Raw genomic sequence first — 13,776 nt, 5'->3', positions numbered from 1 at the left:
AATGGAAAGCATTTGAGGCAATGAAGCTGAAAATCTTTGAGAAAATTAAAATTATATGCATCGTTAGTCGTTAAGCAGAAGCCAAAAACTAATTGGACTCCAACAAAAGGTTCATTAGTAGTACTCACTAATGGCCACTAACCGATTAAGCAAGCACGTAAAAAATCATCATAAAAAATAGTACAAGTATCTCCTTTATCAGGCTATTTGATTTTCGATGTTTGCAATCAGCAAGTACATTGTAATATTTCCACGCAAATCCGAGATAAAAATACAGTTGAGAGGTTTAAAAGTCAACTGAAGGAAATTGGCTACTTAATAGTACTTGTTGGCGTAGTTCCAAGAAAACGCCGGTGCTCATGCGATGCTGCTATCTCAAGACCATCATTTTATTGCTAGGTGCATCATAGTCGGAAACCAACCACCCCGACCACATATTGCATTCGAGCCTTGCATAATACGAGCACTTCTATTGGTGCTATACTGCCGACCTGATATTTCAATGTATTTTGAACATTTCTTTGTTTTCATTTCTCCATTTACATTCGTATCGCATATATACAACTCTTTCCTAATACTGGCAAACGTATTCAACGTGTTTTTGAAGATACAGGGAACACGTTTATCCTAGAAATATATTTCTCTATAAAATCCCTATCTTCTCCTGAAGATTTCCGCAAACGGTAAACTATAAAAGTAGCGTCGTATCTCTAGCAAAATGCCTCGAATTTGCCCTATGAAAGTATGCTTTTGACACCGTGTTACATTTTTCCGCACCATATAAGTATAGAGTAAGATTTTGCCACTTCATAATAGCGAAACACAATGTACTAGACATGAGCAGTAATAAATTCGCTCAAGATTTTGTGTGCTCGTTATAAAAATATCACGCAAGACTTCCTTGTTCCGCCATGTGTGCATGACTTTCTTATTGGTTTAATAATTTCGCGCATTCAATCAGTAATTTAAACTGTACATTAATACGGACGAGAATGCGTACATTTAAGATGCCTAAGACAGATGGACTGAGTCATGTAAGCGATTAAACTAGTTACTCTGCCTCGAATTCACATTATGATCCTTTCTTTATTTACTGTGTTCTCGTATACTTACTTTAAACATTCCAATAAAATACGTAACTTGTCAAAAATAACATTATCTACTTATTCAACAAACAAATTCATCGTGATAGGCTATCAATCATCCTGCACCCCTAATCGCTTAAATTTCGCTGGCAATGTGCATACGATATTCCATAACACGTGCATTACACTCTTTATTTATTCAAAACAAGTTAGTTTTTTAAAACAGGTTTGTTACCTTTGCAGAAAATAGCTACGGAATTTAAAACTAAGGACGTTGGAACCAATAAACATGTTTACAAGAACGCAAAAATAGTGTACCGTTTATTTCGCGAAATTTTAATTGAATCGCGGAACACATTGCCGCTAGTTTACGTTTACGCGATATTACAATCTATCGTTGTAGGTACTTTTATGCTAGTCACGCTACAAATATGTGGTTTAGTAGCCGTTTATAGATAGCAATAACGAAGAGGGGAAAAATAAGATTATAGAGCTACGTATGCATGTTTCAAACACAATTTAAATCCCCATTCAATCGGTTACCCTTTCCAGTGAATGGGTTAAATCCTTGCGAGCAATGTTTATTTTTGTTTGAGGTTTCGTGTTTGCATTTACGTTTTACGTAACGAATAAATAAGCAGCTATCACGAAAACCGATTTGAATCAGTAGGTACATTCAGTAAATTGACTAATACTTAATCCGTAATTGATGACATCCATAAATCAATAAAGTCCCAATTGGACGTAGTCCTGTAGAGCTGGTAATAACGTTAATTCACTGACGCGACGGATCGCTTTGACGTTCAAACTTTTATACGTATATTTTATATTTAAAACGTTTACTGTTTTGTGTTACTTGATGTTATTAACATTGAATTAAAGTTTTCTGGTTTTATTGTCGAACCTACCAGAGTTTGGCGTAATTTAGAAAGCTTTTGGTCCCTCGACAATTCTACGTAGCTATACTAAACTTTCAAATAATGGTTTACTTAGAAATTGAGTAAAATGTATCAAGATAATTATAATTGTTACATCATCTTTTGTAAGACACGAGTTTTGCTGAAATGCCAAAAACAATGGCACTCGTAACCAGAGTGTGCGGCTATTTCTTTTTGCCCGTTTTTCCAGGTAAAATGAAACGGCAGTGTGAATTATAACGGACCGCTGCCTAACATCGTGTACTTGCTTTGATAGAAAAACAAATAGCTTCCCAGAATCAACGACTGCAAAACAAAATTCTGCACTCAAAATTAGATATATTGGAATAGATAAGGTAATCTGAAGACAAGTAAGAACCTAAATAGGTCCCACAAGCGTTCGGTTTTAAACTTACAATTGATTTTGATTGAACTACAGACGACATAAAGAGGCGACAGAAGAGAATCATCGAACACTGCAATAAAGAGCGAGATTCGAATCACATTACTGTAAGACTACCCAACGTATTGTTGCAATGCGGATAATGTGTCGATCGCCTTATTGGATTGAAAAGACTGCCACAGATGCCTCAATTTTATTGCTACGTGGCTGAAGATTGTAATAAAACCTAATATTAATCGTCCTTAGAATCCAACTTAATATTATCACATCAAAAGATTTTGTAAACAGTTACGAGCAAAATTAATTATTGTTTGCTTCATTTGCATCATTGCCTGTAGTTCAATTATGGGGTATTCTAGTCATTATCCGGTTAAATGATCGCTCGCGATGAGCGCTATACATTATAATGACCTAATTGGTTGATGCGGTCAAATCATAATAGGATTTGAAGCAAGCTTTAAAGCTTCAAGTGTTTTATTGCTGCATTTAACATGCATGCTTTCGGAATTGTATCATTAGGTGTTTCAATTGACGCTCTCTGGACTTAGATATTCAAATCAATTACTCTCAGTCTGTGGCGGACTGAAGACGAAATGGTTTGGTACTATTGCTACGCATTTAAACAGAAAACTATTTAAAGATAGAAACCAGAGAAGCGATTTCGTATTATTATCGACTATCGACAACCGGCTAGCTATGGAGAAATTTTGTATGAAAATCTGAAAAGCGCCTCTAGCCAACGCTGTAGGAACTATTTGTTAGTACATTTAAATGTCAAATTCTTGATACTCGATAGTCTGACTACAGAGCATCGCGCTACAGCTATTTAGTATTAAAAAATTACGTTACGCCAAGTAGTTCAAAACTTGCAGTTGCTACTTTTAAGTTTTGCTGTAATAATAAGCTACTCTTGTAATTTAAGTGCCATAAGTCAACGTTTTGACATTTGATAGTAAATTTTAAATAAATCAATCTTCTTTCCTTCTAACGCGGCAGCAACTTGGTTAACTTGCAAGTAACTTATTGGCTTGGACGTAAACGTTTACGCTACCTTTTCTCAACTAGCAAGTATTTCAGAGGATTTCCTCTGAGATATACGTAGCAGCATGGCAGCCGCCATCTGTACCACTTTTTCCAGACCGTTTTCTGAGCACGTACTTTCAAAACGCGAATATAACGAGTAAACTGGTATAAGAAATAAGAAATAGTAGCCGTCCAGATACACCGGCTGGCAAAAATACCTTAATAAGAGATACATTTCTAGATTAAATATTAAAATATAATCAATCTTAACCTTAAATGAGCAGACAGCTTTATTATTTAATAACAAAATTGCACAATGAAAGTAGTTTTAATTAAGTGGGTACAGTTAAAATTATGGATCAAAACGGCACATAGCCTACCTCGTATCATTATACTCGTATATGTCGAGCAATTATGTAAATATTTAACAAAGTTTTAATTACTTTTATTACACGTAACTGAAATATAATGTTCTAAAGGGATATGGGAATACGTAGAATCCGCGTATTTCATTGAAGTGGAAATTCTGACTTGTTTGAAAATTCAGGAGTTGACAGCGGTAATGCGTTCATTAAGAATAACTCATAAGTTAATTTAGAAGATATTGTGAAACGACACCTCTTAAACTTTGATAGAAGGCAACAGAACGTCAGAAATAATAATTTATATATAAATTGGGATTTTGTTTATTTTTAAGTCAAAGTTAAGCTTACCATCAATGCGCGTATAAAAAAAAAGAAAATATTTTATAGTACGTTTACAACAATAGAAACTTAAACAATCAGATTCAAAATAAAGCCTTTTAAAGCTTTGTGTGTTAGAACAAATCCTGTAGTTCTAAAAATTCTAAGAGGGTTAGGTTTGATCTCAAGGGACAACCAAACTAAGTTCGCTATCTTTGTTACCGCGAATTTTCAGGTATATTTCAGAGTAAATTCGAGTTATTTCTGCCTCGATAGTTTCTTTTAAATACGTTAGGTAGTCTGCGCATTATCAGAGGTCGGATCATGCTATTTGTAGAAGTAAACACAGTCTTCATAACTTTTTCTAAAGGTTATGCAAATGTAATCCTCATGAAAAACTACTTTCCAGAATAAATAAATATGTACCGATCGTTGCAGGTGTAACTCTGCTTCATGTATCTTTGGCGTTAATATATTACAGAGAGTCAGGTTCATACCTTATAATCTTTTTAGGTTTTATTACACGAATATCTGATATAAAAAATACACTCACCAAAGAAACAGCAACAAAAGACGATCGTGTATAAGGTAATAAATATGGCTCTAACATCAGTTCTGTCGAAAATGTACTCGTCATCGTTCATGGAATATATTGTTTGGTTGGCTCTTGATACGTTGACGGCGCCACCCTCCACAGCCTTCGACTTGTTGAACGATGCCCATTCATTACTCTCGGAAGCCACAAACAGCTTTGTACCATACATATTTTCTGACACGGGGTCGATCATGGTTCATTATTTACTGAGTGTCGCGCCACCTCGTACATTTTCTGAAACAATATCAAAATTGTAACATCTAATAGAGCTCCGCGTTGTGTACTTCGCGATTAGAATACAAAAATACACACAATATTAACAGATGGTCCGTGTATTCATAACAAACAGGAGAAATCGAGCTAGGACGTAATCGTAAATAAACGGCCGCATGTAGTATTTACCGTAAATACAACTTGGCGGGTTTATGTTATGCATTTTACCGGATATTTTTCTTTACACAAGAATTTATAACTGTTTTGTAGGTAAATTAAAAATGAAGGTAATTCTTTGAGCAAGCTGTGGTGCAGACAAGATAATACATTATACCCTCGAGGCAAAGGTTTGTAAAGGAATAGAAGGGAAATGCAAAAATATTACCTTTTCTTCCGGATAAACAAATACATAAAACAAAATTGAAGTTACATAAATATCTTACAGTGCCAGTTTTGTTCTGCCAATTGTTTGTAGAATAGCCTATCTACTGGGATTACCGTCGTACGAGCAGAAAAGCTCAATAGGGTTAAAATGAAAATTGAATATGTTGGGATAGTACACGTTCAGTAGGTAAACACAAGAATTCGGAGAAGTACGCTTGGTAGAAACTTGGCGGAAGTAGTTGTACGTGTCAAAACTTCTCACATTGTTAGAGCTTAGACTTTAGATGTCAGCTCAGTAATTATTATTAGTTTTTTACTATAGTTTAATACTAACTAAAACAAATAAATCTTTTCGATGTTGCTTAAAATCTAGAGCCCAAAAACTATAATCTACATCATCTATTCGCCATATAATTAACGAACGCGAAACCTCTTTCAACTATCATCTAAAAAAAACATTTGCTTTGTATTTCTTCGGCATTTACTGACAAAGCCAGTGAAGTTAAACACAGACAAACAAAATTACACCCAGTAAGAGTGTCGCTTCAATCTTTCTCGCGTAGTGGTTGTATACTGTTTGCGTTTGTTGTTCAGACTACAGTATTATTCCGCTCGACAGTTTTTAAGCAACGCTGTGTCAAAACTATCGAACTTTGAACATTTGTCACATGTGCTCTCAGATATTACTATGCAAAATGTAGCATAATCGAAGTGTTGTGAGTCAAAACATCTAGAATAAGAATGTACGTGATTTCGCTATGCTAGAAATATCTTTAACCAAGAGTGTACAATACAGTCAATAACAAAGACAGGCTCCAATTTCCACAGTTTTGAAAATGACGAAAAATTAAACCCATCTTACAGAAAAAATATACTCATTCGCAGCAAATTTAGGAATCTGGCTGCAAGCAAGACTTTTAAAGCTTGAACTAACGTACCTAATATTTGTCTTAACCGCTAAAAGATCAATATCAATCCCAGTGAACACCTAAGTGGGTTAACACTCGGAAAGGTGGGCACTTAACAAAGATCGTGGCCCCTTCAGGTTTGTCTTCCTGTTTGACCCTTGGCCGTATAAATCTGTTCGGGACATTTAAGTCGCATAATACATGTATATTGCCATCTGACAGCTATCTATTGTTCAGCTGCTAGTTAAAAAAATCTAAAAGTTTGAAGTATGGGTACGACTGTTGAAATAACCTGAATAATAGGGATAACTTAAACTAGTTTTTACACAATATTCCTATATTTGATGAAGTGTACTAAAGAGACGTTGTAGATCGGCATTAATAAACCACATTTTGCCACACACACCTATGACAGTACAGTGATTTTACCTAGAATTTGAAATACTGTTTCTATTTCCCAAACCCGATTCCTGGTACAATTACACGAAATTGAACATTCATGAGCCTAATACCAAACCTAAAACTTCCGTGACAAAAGGGGCGATGTATTCCTATTCTTAGAATTTAGTCTACATTTTAATTAAGATAGATAGAATAAGAATAGTTATTGTCAGTTTTATCATTTTATTTCATGTAAAATTATAGTGTTTAAATTTTCACAAATAAGTAAAACAATTTTTGATTAGAATTACCTTAAGGGTCCTGTCACTTCACACGTTTCCACGTCCATCCCACCAAAAGTAACGAACGAAATCAATATTCTGTACCGACCCAATACTTATTTATTTAGGGACATAAAGTCGATCGTGCAAAAATGGATTTCTTTACGAAACCTGCAAAAAAACGTGAGAGTTTTATTAAAATTGACAAATAATAACGCCTAAATGTTTCCAAGCTTTTGAAATAATTGCTGTTATAAGTTGAAGGAATCTCGATATCTATAATATTTAATTAACACACAATTTTTTAAAAACCTTTTACTAATATCGGTTGTTGGCTCTACCGTCGAGTATTTATATTGGTTTGCTACCGAAATAAATGAAAAGATCATAATGTCTCGATTTATTACATACGCCTTATTTATTTATAAAGAATATGTAATTACACTTCCCACATTAAATATCAACATGCATTTAGTCAATATTTTTGTCATCAACTAGTAACAATGTGATTAACAGATTAACCCGATTATCCCGTGCTTTAAATAATTTGATTTTCCATCATACCAATGAATTGCATTCGTTAATTTTAACACCACATCCAGCCAGCGTCAATTACTCAGTGCAGTTAATGTAATAATGCTATTGGAGAACTGTTTATTGTGCTGCTATATATGTACAAAGTGACCTATGTACTCGGATTTCAAAATAAAAATTCATTGTCCCCGTTATTCTTAAATTTTAGCAATACAGCAAAGCAGGAATTATACTCTCATACATATTTTAGCATTCATATTTTAAAATAGTAGTAATTCAAAGGAATATTTTTATCACATAGTAACTGTGCTCAAACTTGCTTTACTTGTTCTATTATTTTCTAGCATCATTATTACAAATATTTTTTCCACGTACAAATCCAAGCCGTAATTACTCGTGTTCATCTACAAACGTAGTTTCCTAATACAGTTACAGATAACATTAACCTAAGTGGACATTCTACTAAGAAACAACAGCCTTTATTTCAGTCTCGTAAACCTAAAACATTGTAGACTTAATCGTAGAGTTAAACCGCTACAGTGTTAATGTCGGCACTAATAGCTGATGCAGTTGCATTACCAACACATAAACAAACAAGGCGCTATGAGGAAACCGCACACTACTTTAAAATGCAAGCTGAATAATTTTGGAACCTCTTCAAACGTTTGAAACTACCGCTTTAATCGCCCGCTTCGCCTAACGGTATTACAGCCATTAGACCAAAGTCGCGTCTATAAGAACAAGTCTATAACATACCGTTTACAAAAGCACCTCCAATAAGCCACAAAGTTATTAAAGTATTAGTAACGCGTGGTAGTTTCAGTGATAAATGACACCAAGTTGTTATATTTGTCCCCCGAATAGAGAAGTAGAACAATATATTACCTTTAGGTCTGAAAGCACCAAGTAATGAAACATTGCTCGCTTTTGTCTAAGCTTTGCTACGTACCTATCACTTTTTCTCAAACGGAAGGCTTAAGTAATTCATTCAGTCACCATTATTCAACATTTTTAATATTTAAAGGAATTTTATTCATCATCATCATTCAACTCATTGATCCAATTTTATTCAGACACGTAATTCTGAAACCCATTTTATTTATTTAGGACTCGAAGAACTAAATTGAAAATTGTTTCCTCTTTTTAATATCAATATTCTGACTTCAATCCAATGAGCAGCGACTTAAAGAAAAGGATGACTAGGTAGTCATTTCTAGCTAAGAGCTCCGTTTTGCAACAAAGCTGATTTCAATCTCGTTTTATTGTGAATATTATAAGCAGTTATAAGTAGCCACTCGTAAGTTTATTCTAAAAAGGAACAGTTAGATTACTTTAGACGGGATATTATATCTAGGACCTTTACATCAAAGTCATAAGATTAATATTAGACTAACGGGACCAAACAGTTGGAATGAACCACGAACTAAAGCAATATTGCTGAGAGAGCCTGATCCATTTTATTAACAGAATAGTTATGCAGTTCCACTAAGCGTAATCTCAAATGGTCATTATAAAATATCGTACAAAATAAACAAAAAGTATATACGTTAAATAAATAAATTCATGCATAAATACAAGTAACAATAAAAATTAATTTTATTCCTCGAGCAGATTGGCAATATTATTCAATTTTGCCCAGAATGCTTGAAACTCCAAAGTTGTTTACATTTAGACCCAAATAAAATTAACATCCTTTTTCGTTTGACGTATGAAATATAATTTCCCGGACGTCGCCGGAAGTAAAACAATGTTTTCGTATTCGCTTATGTTACAGTTTGTTAAACATATCAACAACACAATGATACGCAGATACTTATGGTATATTCATAAAGAAAAATATACCTTGTCCTTTGTTACTAACTAAAATCTTTTTCATAATAAATATAAGGTGCGATAACCGTCAAGGACAAGTCCAGGTCTTTTTATACTTGAGCACATGTTCTAGACGGGAGAGAAGTTGACGAATGAATGAGTGGGAGACATTTCTTTGTGTCTGTGTGGACCGTCTGGCACGTGTCTCTTTCCCCCGCTCTTTATGTAAATCAACTTTATAAACCAATACACGTTCGTACTTTATTTTCAACACATTACTGTTTATAAATAATGCATATTTGAAGAGTGTCAGAACTGACGAAGTGATTGGCGGATTTACAAAGAAATAAAGATTTCCACTTCTGCAGTGACATGGCTGTTGCGGGAAGATTGGCAGCTGTTACCCTTCATTCTTTTATTTCGCTCGTGATAGCAACATTTTGTAAAATTTAAGTGTTATCATCTCTACGTTCATATAACATAGAGCAAAGCTAATGTCTTTAATCTGATTCAAAATAACTAAAAAAAATTACAAAAGCTATTTAATTAGTGAATAATATGGTTTTGAGGATACACAGATTTGACTAACCATTTTTCTAAGTAACTTCACTGATTATTCGTAATTCGTTTCTGAATAACCATTGAAAACTAAATATGAATAATTTGTAGTTACGCTTATAGCCTTTTCCTTAAATTATGTTTGTTTAGCCTCAAATTTGTCCACAAGGAAATCCAAAGTTACCAAACCACGTAATTCCTCAGAAGCATGACAAAATAAAGAGTAAGTAAATAAAAGAAAAGATTTGGGCAACTCAACGACAACAGGTCATCGCAATTCACTTCGTCGCTAAATCTATACTAATATTATAAAGCTGAAGAGTTTGTTTGTTTGTTTGTTTGTTTGAACGCGCTAATCTCAGGAACTACTGGTTCGATTTGAAAAATTATTTCAGTGTTAGATAGCCCATTAATCGAGGAAGGTTATAGGCTATATATCATCACGCTACGACCAATAGGAGCAGAGTACCAGTAAAAAATGTTACAAAATCGGGGAAAATTTTGACTCATTCTCTCTTAGGTGACGCAAGCGAAGTTGCGCGGGTCAGCTAGTCCTTCATAAACGGAGACGCGGACAATTTGACATGATAACATTAAGCTGCAGAAAATAAGATTACTGATATAAAAGTGAGGTTTTTATAACTACAATAAGGAAAAGAAATGCTAATAAGAGTAATCAGGCTATATTTCCCTAATCTATCATCCAAATAAGCTTATTTCATATCGTGGTACGATTAATAGTGAGTACTTTTCCCAATTTCGTCGAATACTTGTATCGTTATTGATAAATTGGTGTTATGTATGAGAGATAAAGGTCCGTGCCATAAAACCTAAATCCCCGGACAAATTGTCGATCGTATGTAATTGGCGTATGAATTTTATGTGGATTTTGTGTGTGCGACCCGTAACATAATAAACGTTATTAATATTCGTGTATATATCTATTGAAGAAATTAAAAGACCATTTTTTGTTGTTTGTTCTTTCTAATTTTCCACAAGATTCTTTTGTATGTTCTATTTAATATTTTATTTTATTCATCTCTTACAAGTATGTTAATAGATTTTTTATATCTACTAATTCAGATTTAAACTTTGACTGGAATTGATGAACAAGATGTTAAATTAAATAAAAAAGATAAGTAAGAACAGCTATTTATTTATTTTGCTATTAATAAAATGATGAGCGGTCTATTAAGATTCAATTAAAGAGATTTTTTAATTTAAAAATGCACAAAGCAATGCTTTTATAAAAACTGACATCTGTTACTGATCTCAAGAAAGTTCATAAATATACATCTGACAAAGGATGTAAGGCATCATTGAAAAATAAAACGTTATTCAGTCGTGACGTGTACGATTTATGATAAAGCATAAAAGTGGTAATACGAATTTTACAACATCGTGAAAAACTAGCCAGCCAGCACGGATCCAATCTAGACCTACATTTATTATACTTTCAGCTTCTTTTATAGGATTTTATCGCCGCAGTTTACTGTAAGTGTGTAAGCACTTAATCATTTGGTGTCTTTTATATTGTTTGTTTATTAATTCGATAATCCATGAAGCCATGTTTTACACTTACATAAAATGTTATTACTGAGTACATCTAAATTCGTTACATCATTCATCGTGTTTTTTAGTACCAACTAACTAAAATAAAATAGTACTAACTGCGAATGATTTGATTTCCTATATACAATTTGCAGGCAATACTTAACTACTTTTAGGAAAAATATTCCGATCAGTAATCCAAGTTTTTGGTCCTTTTTCTTCTAATGTAATCTCATTTATATTCAAATGAGTTTTTATAAACTGTGCTATTACGTGGGAGTTTGGGTAACATTATTTTTGTTCGTTTGTTTAGGAGTCTACCTGAAACGCAACTTAGTGACAATCATTTCCGAATTCCGGTTAAAATATTCCTATTATCATTATCACTTTTTATGCTGATTTTTTATTTTGTAAACTAGAATAAAATTAAAGTGTATAAGTATGAAAAGTTTTATTCTATAGCCACGCTGCTTCGCTTTTCATTCAACTCCACGGTTAAAAAGAAGAGTGTTGAAAATAACGGCAACATCATTAAGCTGCGATACAGAAACTAGTAACAGCCATACAGAGCAGCTGCATCACTAGAATGTCGTAGCACGACTATCGACACAGGTATATAACTACACCGACGCTATTTACTCCGTGGTCTCATTCCACCAGTGATATTTGTCGCTCATTAAAGTCGGCGCGACCCGAAACAACTATTTGTTTTTACTATTTATGATCGATGCGTGTCCAATTACTTAATTAAAGAACATAAACATTGCTATCGACATTGTTATAAACATAACAAACAACCCGTGTAAGTAAAAATGTTTACAACCGCAAATGTATTTGTTAACCAGAGTAGTTGGCATTGTTGTGGAAAAATAATGAAGCAAAAAGTCAGACTGAAAAGTTAACCGTTCAATGAATATGTAAAGGACCCTTCAAGGATTGATTGCGATTTTTATAGACTGAAACATGTTTGGATTACGCAGCGTGTGTAGTGAGGTGTCTCATTTCATTATGAAATAAAACGAAATGTCTTTAGGACTCCTACAGTTGGTACTTACTTGTTGGTTTTAGTTTTGGTTGTACTCGGTACCAACATCTAGCCTAGATATTGGCATTTTTGACCGCAATAAATTACAAGTATCGTCGGACCCACCTTTAGTTTTTGTTTGCCCAATCATTACAAGATTCTCGTGCTAGTTTTGCTGCTTATGTTGAAAATAACAACCTGATACCAAACTGAAACGTCTCTTAGATTTTATGCTATTTATTAGTAAGTTGTATACATCCGCGATTGAATTCTCTCTCGACCGGTTTTTTATCACGTCAAGAGCCACACTTCACACTGAAACGTAAACGTATACGTATGTAGGTGAGACACAGCCTACAGGTTTTACCCCTACTCCACTACACTAAACACTCTGCTTGAGTGGTTCATTCATTGACACTGACTCCGCCTGAGTCGCTTTCGTCATAAAGAGACTTTTTTATTAAGATTTTCGTCTGCCAAATATGACGTCAATGTGGTTCTATGTGCAATCGTCAACAAATCATTATCTAGTGCCTATCCACAGATATATAAAATATGTGTAAAACTTATATTTACAGCCAATTTGTTGTGCCTGATTTGATTTCAATGAGCCCATTGACATTAGTTTAATGTGAGTCTTCCACTTATATTTCTAGTCTAAAAGTAAAAATTGTATATTACATTTATATTACCTACATTAATAACTCGCATTATTATAGATTCTAGTTTGCTGTTAAAAAATAACTGGCAAAAGATTCCAAAAGCATCAGCTTGACCTAGAAAGTTTAGCTAAATCGTGCGACAAGCATCCGATATGAAGTCAGATAATAATAATCCTCCTTTTGTATGAGCTCCGTACAGTTGGCTGAGAACGAATACAGGAAGTAATTGAGCGTTTTCGTGACCTTACAGTTATTCATTCAAGTGGAAGTGATTTCATTACATTTGACGACAAGGCGTTACGGCGAGACATCTACTACTCATCGCCGTTATAAAATTATTTATAGAAGTTTTCTTCTTAGCTCACTGGATCAAGAATAAAAATCCAAACTTGTAAGCTTCGATTTTATTATATAGTCAATACTGAATACAATAACTTTGACGCTTCTCAAAAGTTATAGAACTTAATTTAGGCGGGCCTTCGTCTTTTGAAAGTGGTTTAAATTAAAAGATTATTGAAATTGTAGTAGTTAGTAGTTGATGCCTCGTGGCCGGAGGGTTTAAAATATATTGGTTGCCAATAAATCATAATTAATTCTATTACTGAATTTTAAGACAAAGAATATTTGCAAAAGTTTTTCATATTTACTTAAAACTGAACTATAATAAAAATGGACGTCGTTGTACCGATAAGTACTTTGGTAAGATCGTTTACGTAAAAATTTATTTGCGAGGATCCTCATAAAACGGGACAGATTGCTGAA

At 33.8% G+C, this 13,776-nt stretch overlaps 1 protein-coding gene across 2 annotated transcripts in view; it reads right to left on the bottom strand.

The window, feature by feature from the left end:
- Window positions 1–13,776, bottom strand: part of TrissinR (Trissin receptor) — a 92,670-nt gene that overhangs the window by 39,339 nt on the left and 39,555 nt on the right. Inside the window, exons 1-2 of one of the 2 annotated variants that reach the window (XM_076136179.1) lie at window positions 6,904–7,010; window positions 4,665–4,940 (exon numbers count right to left, since the gene is read on the bottom strand). In XM_076136179.1, coding sequence (XP_075992294.1) covers window positions 4,665–4,899 — 235 coding nt within the window. In that variant the 5' untranslated portion in view covers window positions 4,900–4,940; window positions 6,904–7,010. Of the gene's footprint in view, window positions 1–4,664; window positions 4,941–6,903; window positions 7,011–13,776 lie in introns of those variants that run through there. The other variant, XM_076136178.1, reaches the window with a different exon arrangement.

This window comes from Anticarsia gemmatalis, chromosome 3 (assembly GCF_050436995.1).
Source record: "Anticarsia gemmatalis isolate Benzon Research Colony breed Stoneville strain chromosome 3, ilAntGemm2 primary, whole genome shotgun sequence".
Taxonomy (NCBI): Eukaryota; Metazoa; Arthropoda; class Insecta; order Lepidoptera; family Erebidae; genus Anticarsia; species Anticarsia gemmatalis.
This window is presented reverse-complemented; position numbering and strand designations above follow the sequence as displayed.